The sequence below is a fragment of the Mobula birostris genome, chromosome 23 (assembly GCF_030028105.1).
Source record: "Mobula birostris isolate sMobBir1 chromosome 23, sMobBir1.hap1, whole genome shotgun sequence".
Classification (NCBI taxonomy): domain Eukaryota; kingdom Metazoa; phylum Chordata; class Chondrichthyes; order Myliobatiformes; family Myliobatidae; genus Mobula; species Mobula birostris.
Window position 1 is genome coordinate 56,451,357 of NC_092392.1, and position 22,093 is coordinate 56,473,449.

The 22,093-nt window shown below is 42.7% G+C and overlaps 1 protein-coding gene across 1 annotated transcript in view; it reads left to right on the plus strand.

The window, feature by feature from the left end:
• lrmp (lymphoid-restricted membrane protein) overlaps positions 1 to 22,093 on the plus strand; it is a 227,776-nt gene that overhangs the window by 159,703 nt on the left and 45,980 nt on the right. The window contains exon 20 of the mRNA XM_072241407.1: positions 17,074 to 17,221. Coding sequence (XP_072097508.1) covers positions 17,074 to 17,221 — 148 coding nt within the window. The remainder of the gene's footprint in view (positions 1 to 17,073; positions 17,222 to 22,093) is intronic.

Sequence of the window (22,093 nt, forward strand, 5' to 3'; positions counted from 1 at the left end):
TCAGGCAGCACTTATGGAAGAGAATATACAGCCAGTGTTTTGGGCAGAAACCCTTGATCAAGACAGGAGAGGAAGGGGGAAGAAGCCAGAATAAAAAGGAGTGTGGGGACAAAGTAGAAGCTGGCAGGTGATAGGTGAAACTAGGTGAAGGGGGAATATTAGAATATATTGGTGAATCTTACCCCAGTGTAACAACACCATATATCTGGCCTGGTGGTTCACAGTACTGTTTAATCCCTGAAGGTCTATGCAAAGTGTATGAAAGGTGTTTATTGCCTACTGAATCCAAATGACATTGAACTAAATTTGCAAGCTGCTAATAAGTCCACTCGTTGAAGGTCTACAATTAACGTAGACAGTGGTGCAAGGGTGACCACTGCAAAGGTTGGGTGAGGAAGAGTATGTGGCTGTTCCAGGAACAACTGGTTTCTTCCCATCTATGATTTAATGATTGCTTAGGGAGTATCTCATTGAAACCTATTGAACATTGAAATGCTTAGATAGAGGGGATATTCAGAGGATGTTCCCAATAGTGGGCACAGCCTCAGAATGCAAGGATATCCCTTTAGAATAGAGATGAGGGGGCATTTCTTCAGCCAGAGGGAGGATAATCCACGGAATTCATTTACCACTGACAGCTGTAGAGGCCAAGTCATTAGGTATATTTAAAGTGGAAGATGATAATAAGTGGTTGTTTAATAAGGGCATCAAAGGCTATGTGGAAGTTGTGGGAAAATGGAGTTGAAAGGGAAAATAAATCAACCATGATTGAATAGTGGGGCACTCGATCGTGTAAATGGCCTAATTCTGTTCCGATGTTTTATGGTCTTAGAGAATAGTGTTTGTGCTTGTACAATTGCCACCTTAGCAGGTGTGTTGACTTAGAATAGAGATGAAAAGGAAGTTCTTTAACCAGAAGGTGGTGAATCTGTGGAATTCATTGCCACAAATGGCTGTGGAGAATAAGTTATTGGGTGTTTTTAAAGTGGAAGTTGGTAGATTCTTAGGAGTCAAAGGTCACGGGAAGAAGGCAGGAGAATGAGGTTGAAAGGGATAATTCAAGAATGATGGAATTGTAGAGCAGATTTGATGGACCAAATGGCGTAATTCTGCTCCTATATCTTATTGTCTTGACCAGAGAAGTAAGCATCATAGCAATACAAGCATGGAAATGGGTCTTCCAACTCATGCTGACTAAGATGTCCAATTTGTCCTATATCCCTCTATTTGAAATGCCTCAGGCAATTCCTCTAGCAGCTCATTCCATATACGCAGCAGCCCCTGTGAAATGTAGCCCTTCAGGTCTCTCCTAAGTATTTTTCCTCTCACCTTAAACTTTTGCCCTATAGCTTTTGCTTCCTTGGCAGGGGCGGGTGGGATGGAGGAGTGGGGTAGGGGAGAAGGCTGTGACTGTCCCACCCATCTATACTCAAGATTTTATACACTTCTTCCAGACCATAAGACTTGGGAACAAAATTAGGCCATTCAGCCCATTGGGTCTTTCTGTGTCATTTCATCATGGCTGATCTATTGTCCTCCTCATCCCATTCTTCTGCTATCTCCCCCATAACCTTTGATGCCCTGACTAACCAAGAACTTATCAACCTCTGCTTTAAATATAGTTAAGACTTGGCCTCTAGAGCCATCTGTGGTAATAAATTCCATAGATTCATCATCGTCTGACTAAAGAAATAACCCCTCACCTTTGTTTTAAATGGATGTCCCTCTATTCTGAAGCTGTACTAACTACAGGGGATGTCCTCTCCACATCCAATCTATCTAGGCTTTTCAATATTCACTCAGTTTCATTCTTCTAAACTCCAGTGAGCACAGGCTCAGAGCCATCAAACACTCTTCATGTTAACCTTTTCATTCCTGGAATAATTCTTGTGAATTTCCTCTGAACCCTCTCTTTTCTTAAATAAGGGGCCCAGAACAGCTCTCAATACTCCAAGCGTGGTCTGACCAATGCTTTATAAAGTCTTAGCATTCCATCCTTGCTCCTTTGTTCGAGTCATCGCGAAATGATAACGCATTTTCCATTTGCCTTCCTTACCACCAACTCAACCTGCAAGTTAACCTTTAGGGAATCCTGCACAAGGATACCCAAGTCCTTTTGCACCTCTAATTTTTGAATTTTCTTCCCATTTAAGGGTCACTCCTTAGTCTCCACTTCACCAAGGTGCAAAGTCCAAGCCATGAACCTCCTCCATCTGTCTGCCCTTGGCCATCTTCTCTATTGTGCTCCAGGTGTAGTTATTCAGGGTCCTCATTTCTGACTCTGTGGTATGTTGCCAAGTTGTCTTTGGCCTCCTATGTTTCCTCCGCCCTTCAGGGGTTCAATGAGGTGCAGTCTTGATTACGGAGTTGACCTGTCTTCTCATCATGTGCCCAATCCATCTCCGACATTTCTGCAAGGCTTTCCATGTAGATTCTCTTATCCTTTCTTAAAAGTCTGTTCACTTTCTTGCTAGCCTCAGTGATTTCTAGTTGAAGTTTCACCTTAATACATGTTGACTTTGTATCTAACACTTAACTTGTTGGCTTTCTTCTAAGGCTGTCCGTATTTCCTGCTGTATCCATTGTTTGTTGTTCTTCCCAGTTCAGTATTCTAGACAAGACTTGCTGCTCTCCTTGAAGACTGAGGCAATTTGTTTCCACATTGTTTACTGACACATCCTTGTCTAGGTCTTGCAAGGCCTGCAATCTGTTCTTAAACTGAATGGTGAATGCAGATCCCACACTGGTATCCTTGATCTTCTCAACATCAGACGTCTTTATGTATGTATTCTGGCCCCAGGCCTTCTCAGCTTGAGGTTTATCACTGTTACAACAAGGTGCTGATCACTTCCTGTACCTGCTCCTCTCGTCACCTTTGCATCCTGCAAGGATTGTTGCCACATACCATTGATCATCAAATAGTCATTCTGGTTCTTGTCACATACGTTGGCTGAGCACCATGCCAATTTGTGGATTTCACTGAGTGGAAAGAGGGTCCCTCCTATGACCAGTTTGCTCCTAGGACAGAATTCCACCAGTCTTTCACTATTGCTATTTATCCATGTGTGCCCACAACCCTAGTGAAATGTGAGTTGTTATTTCCCACTTTGGCATTTCGATCTCCCATGACAATGATTATGTCATGGCGTGGTGTTAACGCCACCTCTGATTGCAGCTGTTCGTAGAAGGCGTTCTTTTCTTCAATGTCACTATCATTAGTTGGAGCACAGCAGTGGATCAGAGTCATGTTCATTTGCTTCACTTTCAGCCTGATTCTCAGCAGCCTACTATTGATTGGTTTCCACTCCAGCAAGCACTTCTCAATGTCTTTCTTCAAAATGACAGCTACACCATAGTGATGCTGACTATCCTCCCATTCTGAGTATAAAACTGTTTCACCAGTTGCTGCCTTTAGTTTGCCAGACCCTGTCCATCTACTTTCACTAAGGCCCAGTACATGTAGGTTGTAACAAGACATTTCTGCAGTTATTTGTCTAGCTTGTCAGTGTTGTACAAGAATACAGCCTACAGCACTCTTTTCCATAGATGCTACCTGGCCTGCTGAGTTCCTTCAGTGCTTGTGTATGTGTTGCTTGGATTTCCAGCATCAGCAGATATTCTCTTGTCAATGGTGTACAAGGTTCGTACATTCCAAAAACCAATTTTGGTATTGGTGTTTGTGGTGTTCAGTGTTTCCTCCATCGTGCCAGCAGCTTCCTCATGGTTTTCATGACCGTCAGTCATCCAAGTCCCGGGTGGCGACTCAGGAATACCGTCACACAGAAATAGGAGGATTCTTCACTGCTGTTCCCATAACAATTTCTTTTTGACCAGTCAGGGTTGTTAGCCCTGAGCTGAAACCCTGAACCTGGAGCACTGGTGAACCACTCTTAGTCTAGCCTCTACCCTTTGACCTATTTAGCTTGGGTGACCCTACCAAGAGTCAAAGCACAAGACCCTGACTCCATCCAACATAGTTCTCTGGGTCATTGAGACATGCAAGGCTCAAAACATTATAACAAAATTGTTGTTGTCTTGGAGGCTGTACCCTATAACACAGGCTTTTGAGTCCAGACAAAATCCCCCTAGACCTCTGTACTTTCCCCAGCTCATTAGATGGAATGGATTTTAGACTGATTCTTTATTAATCATGCCAAGAGCAGTTCAGTCAACACTGGAGTATTGGTTTGCATTCTAAATCACTGTCATCAGGCTTTGGCATGCTTACTAGATACAGCATTCTTTCTAAATTATGATGCAAGTCCTTCTATCAAAATGTTGGTATTGTGTAAGAATGGAATTACAACATTGCTGATCAATAAGGAAACTGGTTGTGGCATAATTGGGATAAATTATCCCATTTTGCACTGCCTATTAAATATTGTGTCTTTTTTAAATTTGTATATTTTGCAAAAGTGGCAAAATGATATGGTGTGGTCAAGCTCCTCTGTCCTTGAGATACAAATAATTCTTCCCTGTAACACTTCCAAACTGCTGGAGAAACTCAGCATCAAGGGAAAGGAATAAGAAGCTGATGTTTCTGCCCAAGCCCCTTTATCAGGGCTGGGAAAAACGGGGGAAGAAGCCAAAATAAGGTGTGAGGAGGGGAAGGAGTTCAAGCTAGAAGGTGAGACAAGTTCCCAGGGGGCACACATGGCTGTGGTAGCGAGCCTGGCAAAGCGCATGATCGAAGAATCAGTACAGCAGAGATCACAAAGGGGCTTCCGTGTGACCAACAGGTACAGGTTTTCTTGAAGTTTTTCAAGATGGTTTGACTGTTACATGAATAAACCTGTTCGCTTAACTTGTGGAAATGAGCTCTGAAAAAATTTATGGGGGCGATTCAACTGAAATTAATTTTTCCTTTCACAGCAAGCAAAACCAGCTGAATACAACTGAGCCTATCGAGCCCACGCAGATGGTGTAGGGGGTGGGGTGGATGGCAATAATGAAGTTAAGTTGTTGCATTCTGAGATGTGTTTCAATAGGGAACGTAAACTCCAAATAATTAAATCAATCTTGAATAAATGCTATGCCTAGTGATCATGAAAGACGACTGCTTACATTGGAAGGAAAATATTTGGTTCTCCGGTGAAGGAAAGAAAAAAAACTGCTGTTAATTTGTTTCATCTAGGTGTGCCTCCAGACTTATCAATATGGTTGATTCTAGTAACACACACAGAATGCTGGAGGAACTCAGCAGATCAGGCAGCATCACTCATGAGAACATAAGCCACAGGAGCAGAATTAGGCCATTCGGCCGATTTAATTCTACTCCACCACTCCACCATAGCTGATTTATTATTCCTCTCAACCCCATTCTCCTGCCTTCTCCCTGTAACCTTTGACACCCTTACTAATCAAGAATCAATCTCTGCTTTAAGTATACCCAAAGACGGGCCTACACACCCACCTGTGGCAAGGAATTCCACAGATTCACCACCCGCTGGCTAAAGAAATTCCTTATCTCTGTTCTAAAGGGATGTTCTTCTATTCTGAGGCTCTGCCTGCTTGTCCTAGACTCCCTCACTATAAGAAACATCCTCTCCATATCCACCCTATCTAGGACCTTCAATAGTTGATATTCAAAACTCCAGTGAATAATCAAATCTTTTTTTTTACTATTTGTCATGGGGCAACTCTCTCCTGAAATTAACCAAGGGAATCTCTTTGGCACTTCTTCCAATGTCAGTATATCCTTTCTTTGAAGAACGACTGAGGGTTATATACAATACTCCAGATGCAGCCTGTGCAATTGTAGCAGTACTTCCCTATTTCGAAACACCAGCCACCTACCTAACAAGCTGCACCTGCATGCTACCATTTTATTTCAATACAATACCACAGATCCCTCTGTACTCATTTACCATTTAGATCTGTAGGTAGATTAAGCATATAAAAAGAGCCTAGCCTAACCTTGCATTCTCCAGAACTTTCATTTCCCTTTCTCTCAAAAAGCAGGCGGTCTCAATTCCCTTTTAAACAGAATGGTTTTGATTCTGTCTTAATGGTTCGTAGAAGAGAATCCCACATTCTAGCCTCCTTCCGTAGGAAGATATATAAATAAGCTTCTCTTTTTTTTAATTCCTTAAGTTTACATGTATTTATATCCCATTAGTTAAAACTGAAAATACCTTGAAACAATTAAACACCACAGTAGATGCAGTGTTGACTGGTTCATTAATTGTTCCCAGTAATTTTATGTAAACTGACGAACAGCATAAGACATAGGAGCACAATTAGGCTATTCAGCCCATCGAGTCTGTTCCACCAAACCATCATGGCTGATTTATTATCCCTCTCAACTCAATTAACCTGCCTTCTCCCTCTAACTTCAACACTCTGACTAATCAAAAACCTATCAACCTCTGCTTTAAATGACTCAGCCTCCACAGCCATCTGTGGATATGATCCCCACAGATTCACTGTCCTCTAGCTAAGGAAATTCCTTCTCATCTCTGTTTAAAAAAAAATTGGCCATCCCTCTATTCTGAGGCAGTGCACCCTTGTCCAAGACACTCCTACTGTAGCAAACTTCCTCTCCATGTCCACTCTGTCCAGGCTTTTCAACATTCAATAGGTTTCAATGAGATCCCCCATCATTCTTCTAAACTCCAACAAGAAAAAGTCCAGAACCATCAAATGCCTCAGTAATACATCCTCACTGTTATATTCTAGTCCTCTCAAAATGAATGCTAATATTCTATCTGTCTTTCTATTTGCCTGACTACCTGCTCAGCCTGCAAGTTAACATGGAGAGGATCTTGCACAAGGAGTCCGAAGTCCCCTTACACCTCTTGATTGCTGAATTTTTTCCCCATTTAGAAAATAGTCTTCGCCTTAATTCTTGTACCAAAGCCGATTATCATACACTCCACTACACTCCATCCCATCTGCACTTCTTTGCCCATTCTTCTTATCTGTCTAAGTCAGGGGTTCCCAACCTGGTGTCCATGGATGCCTTCCTTAACGCTATTGGCATAATGGCATAAAAAAGGTTGAAAACCTCTGGTCCAAGTCCTTCTGCAGGCTCCCTGGTTCCTTAAAATGACCTGCCCCTCCACCTATCATCTGCAAAATTGGCCACAAAGCTATTAATTCTGTTAGTCAAATCATTGCCATATAACATGAATAGAACAATGGTCTATTAGCTCCATTCATATTATATGGAATAGACCATTCAACCCCCCCCCCCAGAAATTTTCATGTTTTATTGTTTTACAACATTGAATCACAGTGGATTTAATTTGACTTTTTGACACTGATCAACAGAAAATACTGCTTCATGTCAAAGTGAAAACATTTCTAAATTTATTACAATTATTAAACACAAAATAATTGATTGCATAATTACTCACCCCCTTCTAGTCACTATTTAGTAGATGCACTTTTGGCAGCAATTACAGCCTTGAATCTCTGTGAGTAGGTCTCTATAAGCTGTGCACATCTGGACACTGCAATTTTTCCCATTTTTTTTATAAAACTGCTCAAGCTCTGTCAGATTGCATGGGGATTGTGAGTGAACAGCCCTTTTCAAGTCCAGCTACAAATTCTCAATTGGATTGCGGTCTGGACTCTCACTTGGCCACTCCAGGACATTACTCTGTTGTTTTAAGCTATTCCAGTATAGCTTTGACTCTTTGCTTGGGGCCACTGTCTTGCTGGAAAACAAACCTTCTCCCAAGTCACAGTTCTCAGGTTTTCCGCCAAGATTTTCCTGTATTTTGTTGCTTTCATTTTACCCTCTACCCTCACAAGCCTTCCAAGGCCTGCTGCAGTGAAGCATCCCCACAGCATGATGCAGCCACCACCATGTTTCACAGTAGGGATGGTGTGTTTTTGATGATGTGATGTTTGGCTTACACTAAAGATAGAGTTTACTCTGATGGCCAAAAAGCTCAATTTTGGTTTCATCAGACCATAGAACCTTCTTCCGGCTGACTTCAGTGTCTCCCACATGCCTTCTGGAAAACTTCAGCCGAGCTTTCATGTGAGATTTTTCAACAATGGCTTTCCCTTCGCCATTCTACCATAAAGTTGTGACTGATGAAGCACCCAGACAACAATTGCTGTATGCGCAGTCTCTCCCTTCTAGAAACATGGAAACATAGAAAATAGGTGCAGGAGTAGGCTATTCGGCCCTTCAAGCCTGCACCGCCATTTATTATGATCATGGCTGATCATCCAACTCAGAACCCCGCCCTAGCCTTCCCTCCATACCCCCTGACCCCCGTAGCCACAAAGGCCATATCTAACTCCCTCTTAAATATAGCCAATCAACTGGCCTCAACTGTTTCCTGTGGCAGAGAATTCCACAGATCCACCACTCTCTGTGTGAAGAAGTTTTTCCTAATCTCGGTCCTAAAAGGCTTCCCCTCTATCCTCAAACTGTGGCCCCTCGTTCTGGACTTCCCCAACATCGGGAACAATCTTCCTGCATCTAGCCTGTCCAATCCCTTTAGGATCTTATACGTTTCAATCAGATCCCCCCTCAATCTTCTAAATTTCAACGAGTACAAGCCCAGTTCATCCAGTCTTTCTTCATATGAAAGTCCTGCCATCCCAGGAATCAATCTGGTGAACCTTCTTTGTACTCCCTCTATGGCAAGGATGTCTTTCCTCAGATTAGGGGACCAAAACTGCACACAATACTCCAGGTGTGGTCTCACCAAGGCCTTGTACAACTGCAGTAGTACCTCCCTGCTCCTATACTCGAATCCTCTCGCTATAAATGCCAGCATACCATTCGCCTTTTTCACCGCCTGCTGTACCTGCATGCCCACTTTCAATGACTGGTGTATAATGACACCCAGGTCTCGTTGCACCTCCCCTTTTCCTAATCGGCCACCATTCAGATAATAATCTGTTTTCCTATTTTTGCCACCAAAGTGGATAACTTCACATTTATCCACATTAAATTGCATCTGCCATGAATTTGCCCACTCACCGAACCTATCCAAGTCACCCGGCATCCTCTTAGCATCCTCCTCACAGCTAACACTGCCACCCAGCTTCGTGTCATCCGCAAACTTGGAGATGCTGCATTTAATTCCCTCATCCAAGTCATTAATATATATTGTAAACAACTGGGGTCCCAGCACTGAGCCTTGCGGTACCCCACTAGTCACCGCCTGCCATTCTGAAAAGGTCCCGTTTATTCCCACTCTTTGCTTCCTGTCTGCTAACCAACTCTCCACCCACACCAATACCTTACCCCCAATACTGTGTGCTTTAAGTTTGCACACTAATCTCCTGTGTGGGACCTTGTCAAAAGCCTTCTGGAAATCCAAATATACCACATCCACTGGTTCTCCCCTATCCACTCTACTAGTTACATCCTCAAAAAATTCTGAGATTCGTCAGACATGATTTTCCTTTCACAAATCCATGCTGACTTTGTCCGATCATTTCTCCGCTTTCCAAATGTGCTGTTATCACATCCTTGATAACTGACTCCAGCAGTTTCCCCACCACTGACGTTAGGCTAACCGGTCTATAATTCCCCGGTTTCTCTCTCCCTCCTTTTTTAAAAAGTGGAGTTACATTAGCCACCCTCCAATCCTCAGGAACTAGTCCAGAATCTAATGAGTTTTGAAAAATTATCACTAATGCATCCACTATTTCTTGGGCTACTTCCTTAAGCACTCTGGGATGCAGACCATCTGGCCCTGGGGATTTATCTGCCTTCAATCCCTTCAATTTACCTAATACCACTTCCCTACTAACATGTATTTCGCTCAGTTCCTCCATCTCACTGGACCCTCTGTCCCCTACTATTTCTGGAAGATTATTTATGTCCTCCTTAGTGAAGACAGAACCAAAGTAATTATTCAATTGGTCTGCCATGTCCTTGCTCCCCATAATCAATTCACCTGTTTCTGTCTGCAGGGGACCTACATTTGTCTTTACCAGTCTTTTCCTTTTTACATATCTATAGAAGCTTTTACAGTCCGTTTTTATGTTCCCTGCCAGTTTTCTCTCATAATCTTTTTTCCCCTTCCTAATTAAGCCCTTTGTCCTCCTCTGCTGAACTCTGAATTTCTCCCATTCCTCAGGTGAGCCACTTTCTCTGGCTAATTTGTATGCTTCTTCTTTGGAATTGATACTATCCCTAATTTCTCTTGTCAGCCATGGGTGCACTACCTTCCTTGATTTATTCTTTTGCCAAAGTGGGTTGAACAATTGTTGTAGTTCATCCATGCAACCTTTAAATGCTTGCCATTGCATATCCACCGTCAATCCTTTAAGTGTCATTTTCTCAGCCACTGAAGCTTGTAACTTCTCTGGAGTTGTCATAGGTCTCTTGGTGGCCTCCCTCACTAGTCCCCTTCTTGCACGGTCACTCAGTTTTTGAGGATGTCCTGCTCTAGGCAGATTTACAGCTGTGTCATTTTCTTTCCATTCCTTGATGATTGACTTAACTGTACTCCAAGGAATATTCAGTGACTTAGGAATTTTCATGTATCCATCTCCTGACCTGTGGTTTTTATTAACCTTTTCGTGGAGTTGCTTGGAGTGTTCTTTTGTCTGCAAGGTGTAATTTTTGCCAGGATACTGACTCACCAGCAGTTGGACCTTCCAGATACAGGTGTATTTTTACTGCAATCAGTTGAAGCAACTTGACTGCACACAGGTCTCCAAAAGCAGATCTCCATTTAATGCATATTAAAGAGGGTGAATACTTATGCAATCAATTATTTCAATTTTTTTTTTGTATTTGTGATTAAGTTAGCTCACACGGAATAGACTTTGACACGAAAGTCTTTTTCATTGATCAGTGTCAAAAAGAGACAAATTAAATCTACTGTGATTTAATGTTGTAAAACAGTAAAACATGAAAGCTTCCAAAGGGAATGAATACTTTTTATAGGCACTGTATTAATTAAAATAAAACCACGCATGCGGGAGATGGGTTTAACTGGTGCATTCACATTGCAACGAGAGAATGAACGGGGGGTGGGGTCACTGCTCTTGCTCTAAAAGAGATAGATCTATTCATTACACTTCCTCCCCCTTTTAGATTAACGCAACCTAAAATTACGTATGTACGTATGTACAAAACATTCAATTTCCTTTTCATAAACCCATATTCCAAATAAACAATCTTTCACAATAACAGTTCATAACTAACTTCACAATTTTAAAGATTCAGTCTTTTGGGTGGCACTCTGTTTTGTTCAGGGTAGAACCTCTGGACCTGTGGAATGCCAAATTCTTCTAATATGTATTGTAGTCCGTTGTCACTCACAATTGTTCTGGTAAGTCATTTCTGGCAAAGATGGGCCTCAGGGTACAGCCGGTCTTTGCTGTGGTGGTTGACTTCATTGGCTTAACAACTTTGAGTGAGATTCCACAGCAATCAGAAACATGGAGTCCATGAATGGCCCAGCGAAGTCTATATGCACTCTTTCCCCTGGTATTAACGGCCATTCACATGGGTGTAATGATGCCTGTGGGTGTGCATTTTGAGCTTTCTGGTATCCTGAACAGCATTTGGCCAAGTCTTCAATCTATCTATTCTCGGCCACCACACATAGTTCCGGGTGAGACTCTTCATCTTGACTGTACCCAGGTGTCCTTCGTGCAGATTCTCTAACACTCTGGTGCACAGTTTAGAGGGAACCACAACATGAGATCCACACATCAGCATTCTTTGACATACCGACAGTTGGTCTCGACTCACTGAGATCTCTGGAAAGATAGGGCTATCATGAGCTGGCCATCCTTGCATGGTGATTTCATAGACTTTTGACAATGTCGGGTCATTCCTTGTTTCCCTTTGTATTTTGGAATTTGTTACTTGCAACTGGTCCACTAATACAGTGTGGAACACCTCTGCTGGATCACAGTATGAAGACTTTTCTTCAGTTGCCAACAGCGCAAGAAGTGACAAGCCATCAGCTTTGCTGTGTTGTTTGGTACCCTTGAACGCTATGTCATAAGCGTGGACTGCTAGGATAAGTGCCCAACGTTGTAACTGAGCAGCAATCATTAGTAGGATTGAAAATGGGCACAAGAGGCTGGTGGTCTGTCACTAGTATAGACTTTTATCTATAGAGGAAGTGGTGGAATTTCTTTATCCCCCATATTAGACTATGGGCCTCTCAGTCGAACTGTGCATAGCTGTGTTTTGCGGTCGTTAGTGATCTTGAAGCAAACGCAATTGGACGTTCAGATCCATCTTTCATAATGTGTACAAAACAGCTCCAATGCCATAAGAAGTCTAATGGGCAGGGGTGGATCATAATGGGGGAGCAGTTCATCTGATGTTATTAGTCTCTTTGTTTCCTTGAATACTTGACCATTCTCACTTTACTCCTGTCTGCAACAGTGTATTCAAAGGGTGCAGCACCGTAGCAATGTTTGGGAGAAACTGGTGGTAATAGTATACAAGGCCCAAGTATGACCTGAGTCATGACACATTTTCTGGTTTCAGTGCCTGTAGCACTGCTTCAGTCTTCTCTTGTGACTTATGTAAACTATGCTTGTCAGTGACATGTCCACTATGTGAGAATTAATTCTTGGAAAACTCATGTTTCTCTCTATGCGCAGACTATACTCACTCAGCCTGGTAAGCACTTTACCGAGGTTCTGGAAGCGCTCCTCATCATTTTTGCCAATCACAATGACATCCTCAAGGTAACATTGTGTTCCTGGAATATCTTGGAGCACGGTCCATTGCCCTTTGCCAAATTGCTAGAACTGATGCGACACAAGATGAGACGATTATACTGGAACAGCCCCTTGTGAGTGTTGATTGTGGGGAACTTCCTGCTTGACTCCTCAATCTCCATTTGCAGATAGGCTTGTGACAAGTCAAGCTTTGAAAACCTCTCCCCGCCTGCCAAAGATTCAACAATGTCTTCTGTTTGTGGTGGGGATACTGCACAGTATGCAGCACCAGGTTGATGCTCACCTTGAAATCCCCACATATGTGAACGACTCCGGCCTTCCCTTTCTTGATCACCGGGGCAATGGGTATGGCCCAATCATTCTGCTCAACTTTGGAGAGAATTCCAGGTGCCTCCAAGTTCTGAAGTTCAGCATCCACTTTAGGATGTACCTTGGTGTTGCTGCTTCATCCAGTTCAATTTCGACCTTTGAGTTTACCAGTACCCTTCTCAAACACCTGATTAGCATTAAGCAGCTGTGCCATTCTCTGGCTAGTGCTACCATTTGGTCTGAAGTTGCCTGTTGATGCCACGTTGAGAGCTTTGACTTAGTACCAGTCTGGTTGGATTTTTTTCAACTATTCACATCTGAAAAGTGCTGGCCCTCCACTTTTCAATACATAAAGCTCTAACTGTTGTGTTTGGCCTCCATACATGATATGCACCTTCAGTTTGTCTTTGGGAGACACTTTGTTTTTGCATTTGTAGGTCTTTAGAATCACTGAGGTATTCTCTAATGGTATCTCAGAAAACAGTCTGTTCTAGTCAGCCTCTGAAATTGTAGACAAAACTGACCCTGTATCCAGTTCCATTTTCTGTTTTATAATGGATACATCTATTGTGATCCATATGATTTGTGATTTGCTTCAGTAATACTATGAAAGACAGCTTACCTATGTCAGACTCTGTGTCGTCTGATTCTCTTTCACATTTGGTCACTTCATGCATTTGCTTAGCTTTGCGTTTGAAACTTTTCACCTAGCGTGGTTTTTCTCTTTGGTTGTACTTTTTGTCTGCCTTGCACACTCTTTCTGTGAACTTGTCTGTAACGCTTCCTGCAAACTTTTTCTTCGAACCAACAGTCCATTTGCATCATGGGAGGATTTGCCACATTGATAACATTGTTGGCTTTTTGCACCAACCAGAGTCATTTTGTGCATTTCACTTTCTAACCTCTTTCTGAAGTTCTGCTTCATCCTTTGCTGCAGCCTCTAACAATATTGCAATTGTCAATGTCCGTTCTAAGGTTAGGTCTCTTTTTGCCTGTAGCTTCTTTTGAGTGTTTTGACTATGCATATCACATACAAGCCTGTCCCTTAATGCATCAGAAAGTCCATTTGTAAAGTCACGGTACTGGAAAAGTTAACACAGTTCTGCAATGTATTCATAAATGCTTTCATCTTCCGGCTGTTCCTTTTGTAAAATCTAAATCTCTCAGCTATTATCAGCGATTTAGGGTTCAAGTGACTTTGTAAAATTGTAACAATTTCATTGAACATTTTGCTTGCTGGCTTTTCAGTGGTTATTAACTTGTGTAAGAGACAGTTAACGTTTTCGGCCAGGAAGCGACACATGAGTAACAGTGCATAGCATGCAGTTGAAGAAGTTAAAATGAAAATAATGTGGTGAAGAGTCTCGGCCCAAAACTTCGACTGTACTCTTCCATAGATGCTACCTGGCCTGCTGAGTTCCTCCAGCATTTTGTGTGTGTTGCCAACTCTTTCCTCTCCTTGTTTCGCCCATAACTGTCAGTGCAACTTGTGTTATTTTCTGACATTCGAGTTTGTACTCATCGCCAATGTGTTGTGTCTTTGCAACTACGTAGCAATTAAAATAAAAGCTCACATGAGGGAGATGGTCTTAACTGGTGTACTCGCATTGCAATGAGAGAGAGAGAATGCATATGCGTAGACAACAGCTCAATGCACACGTGTAGACAATGACCTATAAGCAGCACTAAGGGGAGTCATTGCTCTAAAAGAAATAGATCCACACATTGCAAAGATGACACAAGATAGTTAGTTCATCTGCCATTTCCATATTTCCCCTCCCCCATTACTAATTCTCCAGTGTCATCTTCCAGCCACGTGATATCCTCTCTTGCCTCTCTTTAGCTCTTCATATGTCAAAGTTTTGGTATCTTTTATATTATTGGCTAGCTTTCCTTTATTTCATCTTTTCACTCCTAATGGCCTTCTATTCATTCTTAAAAGCTTCCCAATCCCTTACTTTATTTTTTGCTGTGTTACATGCCTTCTCTTTTCATGTTGACTTTGACTTCCCTCATCAGCCACGGCTGCCTCGTCTTTTCTTTAGGATACTTCTCGGAGATCCTTTGCATGACTGTCATCCAAATTACAGTTCATTTTAGCTGCTTGCTTGAGTTTTTTATTTACCCATGTTTTGTACATGAGCACAGAGAAATTGGATGGATTTCACTGTGAGATGGTAATTCCCCAGGAATACGCTTGGGAAATACTATTGCTTTGGGATTTGTGTGTTGTAGCAGGGATGCATTTCTGTAAATGGACATGGTAAGACTGTCCCTGGAGCATTGTTTGCAGTTTTGTTCTCCTGACCTGTGGAAGATCCTTGCTACGGAGTAAGGTCAGCTGAGTGTCACCCCATTTCTGGGATAGTTGGGTTGATGTCTGATGAGAGGTGGATCTATTGGACTTGTGTTCACCAGAGGTTAGAGCTAGGCTTCCCAACCATTTTTATGCCATGGACCTCTACCATTAACCGAGGGGTCCATGGTTCAGAAGACTGAGAGCTGTTATAGAATCCTAACAGGACTGGACAGACCAGATGCACAATGGATGTTCTCAGTGGCCGGTAGAGCAAGGCCAAGTTCAGTCCAAGGATAAGCTGCATCTGGTGTAAGACTGAGATTAGAATTCCTTCTCCCAGAGAGGTGAACCTGTGGGATTCTCCATATCACAAAATGCATATGACATAGATAGGTACAATACAGTCCTACAGTCCACAAAGTCTGCACCAAACATGATGCTGAGCTAACTGAAACATCTTCGCCCTGCACACAACCTGTATCTCTCCTGCAATCTCTTAAATATCCTTATCATATCTGCTTTCTCCACTATCCCCTGCAGCCTGTTTCAGGCACCTACCAACATGTAGTTTAAAAAAATACTCTGAACATCTCTTTTAAGCATTCCCCACCACCCCCCCCCCACTCACTTTAGATGTATGTCTGCTTACATTTGACGTTTCTATCCTTAAACAGATTCTGAATGTCCACCTCATTTGTGTCCCTCATAATCTTATCAGCTTCCGTCACTAGAAGCAAAATGAGAGAGCTGGATATTTTTTCTCTTCTCTAGAAAAATTCAGAGATATGTTGGTATATTATTGCTATGTACTGAAATACAGTGCAAAATGCTTGGGAGCCATTGATACACATGTCAAGATATGGTACGTTGAGTTAGTACAATGGAAAAGAAATGAAAATGCAGAATATACTGCTGCAGTAACAGAGAAAGTGCAGTAAGGTACAAGGGCCATGGCAAGCTAGATTTGAGGACAAGAGCTCATCTTTAATGTTCAAGAAATCCACTCAGAGTTTTAGAACAGTAGGATTGCAGCTGTCTTTGGGCCTGGTGCATGTTTTAAAGCTTTTGTATCTTCTGGCTAATGGAGGTGGAGGGTGGGTGTAGAAGACTGGCCAGGGTAGATGGGATCTTTCATTATGCTAACTGTTTCTCTGAGGGAGTGAAGTGTGGACAGAGTCCATACAGGGGACGGTGGTTTTCCTGATTGATTGAGCTGTGTTCGTAACTCAAAGTTTCTTGAAAACTTGGGCAGAGCAAGTGCAATGCCAAGCTGTGAAAGGATGTTTTCAATTGTGAGTCTATAAAAATTGGTGAGGTTCAACGTACGTGCCCACTTTCCTGAATCTCTGAGGAAATATAGGCACTGATGCCACTTTCTTAGCTGTACCCTCTACCTAGTTGGACCAGTATAGAGTAATAGCGATGTTTGCATTGGGAATTTAAGGTTATCAACTATCTTCACTTCAGCATCATTGATGCTTAATGGGGGTGTGGCTCCACACCACTTCCTGAAGTCAATTACCAGCTTTTGTTTTGCTGATACTGAAAGAAAAGTCGTCATGACATTCTGCCACTTGGCTCTCTCTCCTTCCTGTACTCTGACTCATCATTACTTGATATCCAGCTCACTACAGTGGTGTCATCTGCAAACTTGTAGATGGATTTAGAGTACAATCTGTGGGGAGAAGGCAGGAACGGTGTTATGAATTTAGATGGCCTGTTATGATCACATTGAATTGTGGTGCAGGTTCAACCCCTGCTGCTATTTTCTGTTTCTATGTAATTGAGCAAACATAAAGGGAACTTTACAAGTGCGTGTGTTTACTTGACAGATGCCTTAATGTTGGAGCACTTTAACCCATTCTTACATATCCCGAGTTGTGTCGCAATTGCCTCCAGTGTTTGTGCTATTTCCAACTCAACAGAACACCAAAGACCGATGACCTCAGCAACCGATGAGTTCTTCAACAGCCAATTGAGGTAATTTTACAAGTCAACAAATCACTTTGGCCATTTAGAGATGTCTGATCTTTTTGAGAGCCTGAGTTTCAAATTAGTGTGTCAAAGATGAGTTTTTCATATGCACGAGTCCGTGTATGCATAGGTGCAATGAAAAACTCACTTGCAACAGAGCATTAGTGATATCACATTCAAGAGATAAACACAAGTTAAGCATAAATTGTACAAGAAGGAGTGCAATTGGAACAAAAAAGATCCATTTTTAGAGCAAAGTGATCAAAACGGTCATAGAAGATTATGGCACAGTACAAGCCCTTTCTTTCCCCCCTACATAGCTCCCCAGTTTCCTATCATCTGTGGTGTTGCTCTACTGAGATGGTGATATGGGTTGTGCAGGTTGCTTCAAGAACTAAATGGTTGAAAGGAAGTTGCTGTTCCTGAACTTGGTGATGTGGGACGTCAGACTTCTGTACCTCCTGCCCAATGGTAGATGTGAGAAGTGGCATGTCCCAAGAGGTGAAGATCTTTGAGAGATGTTGCCTACAGTTCCCATGTAGGTCCTAACTAGTGTGCATTCATGGTTCTGGTTGGAAGCTGATTTCAAGTCAGTTGTGAAAGTTTGAGTGATTTTATATTCAGGGTTCCTCATCAGAAATACAATAACTAAAATCTGGTAGGAATGTACAGTAAACTCCAATAATCTTGTTGGGAATTCCTCATTGTGCAAATTCTGACTTACCCACTTGTTCAGATTGTGAACTGGGTGTGGGACTGGCGTCAGGAAAATGGGCAAGTTTTGTGGCCAGGGTCCGAAGTGCTTATATATTCTCCATTTTAAACACGCCAGGGCCACTGGAAAATGTATTGCGCTGCTCTGTAACATGTAAACAATGATGTAAAGTATATGGATATTATTGGGAGCAATATCAAATAGACGGGAAAATCTGCGACTTTGCCCTACCAAAGTCTTAATGGTGGTGTTCTACTGGAATTTAACTGTGCAAGAAATTGTGTGCTCTTTCCCTAGACCTGCTGTTCATAGAGTCATAGAACACTTCAATATAGTGCAGAAACAGGACTTCGGCCCATCTAGTCCATGCCAAGCTATTGTTCTGCCTAGTGCCATTGACCTACACCTGGGCCACAGATCTCCATACCCCTCCCATCTATGTACCTTTCCGAATTTCTCCTAAATGATCAAATCAAACCCACATCCACCACTTCCACTGGAAGCTCATTTCATGCTCTCACCACCCTCTGAGTGAAGCTGTTCTCTTCCATGTTCCCCTTATACATTTCACCTTTCACCCTTAGCCTATGACATATAGCTCATTAAACTCAAAGGGAAAAGAGTGTTTGCACTTATCCTATCTATACCCCTCATAACCTAGTATACCTCTATGAAATCTCCCCCATTCTCCCGTGCTCCAGGGAATAAAGTCTTAACCTACAAACTCTTCTCGGGCTTTCGGCCAGGTACAGGTATCGATTATAACCGACATTTCGATGACAAACTGTTATCTTCTTTAGATGGCAGAGTTTGTCATTGAAACATTGGTTGTAATCAATACCTGTACCCGGCTGGAAGTCTGAGAAGTGTTTATTTGTCATATATGCCAGGAAAGCATCAGATCCTTTTTCAAAGTCTTCACCCATTTCTCTATAACTCTGGTCCACAAGTCGTGGCAACATCCTTGTAAATTTTCTCTGCACTCTTTCAATCTTATAACTTTCCTGTAGGTGGGTGACTAGAACTGCACACAGTACTCCAAATTAGGCCTCATCAATGTCTTATACAACTTCAACATCCCAACTTCTGTACTCATTTATAAATGCTAATGTGCCAAAAGCTCTTTTTATGACATCAGCTACATCTGATGCCACTTGCAAGGAATTATGGAGCTATGTTCTCAGATCCCCCTGTTCTACCATACTCCTCAGTGCCCTACTGCTCACCTGGTTTATCCTCCCAATGTGTAACAACTAACACTTGTGTGCTTTAAATTCCATTTGCCATTTTCAGCCCATTTTTCCAGCTGATCCAAATTCCCCCACAAGCTTTGATAGCCTTCTTTGCTGTAAACTATGCCCCCAATCTTGATGTCGTCTGCAAGTTTGCTGATCCAATTTACCACATTATCATCCAGATCACAAACAACAACAGGCCATGGGGTGCAAGGAACGATCTTCTTGGTGAAGGTTTGGATTCAGCACAAGTAGAGATATGAACGAGCAGCAAAGGGTTTAATTGACGAAGGCCATGTGGTTGGATCTGTAAAGCCTTGGAGTCTCTCCCTATCCCTCTATCCCTCCAGCATTTTTCAGACAAAGAAGCAAGTATTGTGTGCAATTCTAACCGCCCCCATTGTAAGAAAGATGTGGAGTCTCTGGAAAGTGTATTCAGGGCCCAGCACAGTCCCGGCAGCTGAGGTGACACTTCACTTGTGTATCTGTTAGGGTCATCTACCGTGCCCAGTACTCCCGGTGTGGCCTCCCGTATATCAGTGAGGCCCGACGTAGATTGGGAGACCACTTCGCAGAAAAAGCCAGATCTCCTAGTGGCCACCCATTTTAATCCTATTTCCATTCTGATATGTCTATCCATGGCTGCCTCCACTGTCATAATGAAGCCACATTTAGGGTGGAGGAACAACACCTTATATTCCACTTGAGTAGCCCCCAACCTGATGGCATGAATACTGATTTCTCAAACTTCCGGTAATACCCCCCCACCTCCTTCACCATTTCCCATCCCCTTTACCCTCTCACCTTATCTCCTTGCCTGCCCCATCACCTCCCTCTGGTGCTCCTCCCCCTTTTCTTTCTTCAATGGCCTTCTGTCTCTTTCACCAATTTACTTCCCAGCTCTTTATTTCATCTCTCCCCCTCCATGTTTCACCTATCTCCTGATGTTTCTCTCTCCCCTCCCCTAACCTTTTAAATCTACTCAGTTTTTTTTTTCTCCTGTCCTGCAGAAGGGTTTCGACCCAAATTGTCAACCGTAGACTTTTCCTAGATGCTGCCTGGCCTGCTGAGTTCCTCCAGCAATTTGTGTGTGTTACACCCCCTTTAATATTTTGTTTCCTCTTAATCCCATACCTTGTTCTCCCCAGAAATGTTCTTTGGTGTTTCAATCACTACAGCCTTGGCAGACTTCACTCCAAGGTGAACCTGAAAGTCACAACACCCCACCAGTAAGCAGAGGCCAATAGCAAAGGAATGGGTTTTATTTACAGTAATGTTGCAGCTCTAAAACTCTAGTTAGATCATGCCTGGAGTATTGTATTCAGTTCTGGTTGCCTCATTATAGGAAGAATGTGGAAGCGTCAGGGAGCATGCAGAGGAGATTTACCAGGTTGCTGTCTGGATTAGAGAGGGTGTTTTATGAGGATAGGTTGAGTAAGTGATGGTTTTTCTCTTTGGAGTGAAGGAGGATGAAAGGTGACTGGCTGGAGGTTTAAATGATGATCAGAGGCATTGATCAAGTGGACATCCGGAGACATTTTCCCATGCTGGATATGGCTAATACATGGGGGCATAATTTTAAGGTGATTGGAAAAAAATTTAGGAGGGATGTCAGAGGAAATTTTTTTTTAATATAGAATGGTGGGTGCATGAAACACCCTGCCAGGGGTGTTTTTAGAGGCCGGTATATTAGGGACATTCAAGAAACTCTTAGATAGGTACATGGATGATAGAAAAATGGAGGGCTATGCCAAAGAGAAGGGTGAGATTGATCTTGATGCAAGTGAAAAGGTCAGCACAACACTGTGGACTGAAGGGCCTGTGCTGTGCTGTAGTGTCCTCTGTTCTATGGGTTGATCTTATGTGTTGTCATGCATTGCTTTGGGCACTAAGTGGGGCTTGACGTGTTGCTCTTCAGACATGACTTAGATGAGGGAATTAAATGCAGCATCTCCAAGTTTGCAGATGACACGAAGCTGGGCGGCAGTGTTAGCTGTGAGGAGGATGCTAAGAGGATGCAGGGTGACTTGGACAGGTTAGGTGAGTGGGCAAATTCATGGCAGATGCAATTTAATGTGGATAAATGTGAGGTTATCCACTTTGGTGGCAAAAACAGGAAAACAGATTATTATCTGAATGGTGGCCGATTAGGAAAAGGGGAGGTGCAACGAGACCTGGGTGTCATTATACACCAGTCATTGAAAGTGGACATGCAGGTACAGCAGGCAGTGGAAAAAGGGGAATGGTATGCTGGCATTTATAGCAAGAGGATTCGAGTACAGGAGCAGGGAGGTACTACTGCAGTTGTACAAGGCATTGGTGAGACCACACCTGGAGTATTGTGTGCAGTTTTGGTCCCCTAATCTGAGGAAAGACATCCTTGCCATAGAGGGAGTACAAAGAAGGTTCACCAGATTGATTCCTGGGATGGCAGGACTTTCATATGAAGAAAGACTGGATGAACTGGGCTTGTACTCGTTGGAATTTAGAAGATTGAGGGGGGATCTGATTGAAACGTATAAGATCCTAAAGAGATTTGACAGGCTAGATGCAGGAAGATTGTTCCTGATGTTGGGGAAGTCCAGAACAAGGGGTCACAGTTTGAGGATAAAGGGGAAGCCTTTTAGGACCGAGATTAGGAAAAACTTCTTCACACAGAGAGTTGTAAATCTGTGGAATTCTCTGCCACAGGAAACAGTTGAGGCCAGTTCATTGGCTATATTTAAGAGGGAGTTATATATGGCCCTTGTGGCTAAAGGGATCAGGGCGTATGGGGGGAAGGTTGGTACAGGGTTCTGAGTTGGATGATCAGCCATGATCATACTGAATGGCAGTGTAGGCTCGAAGGGCCGAATGGCCTACTTCACCTATTTTCTATGTACTTGGGGTTCATTCCTTGAGGATGGAAGATTAAGTCCCACAGTGCCT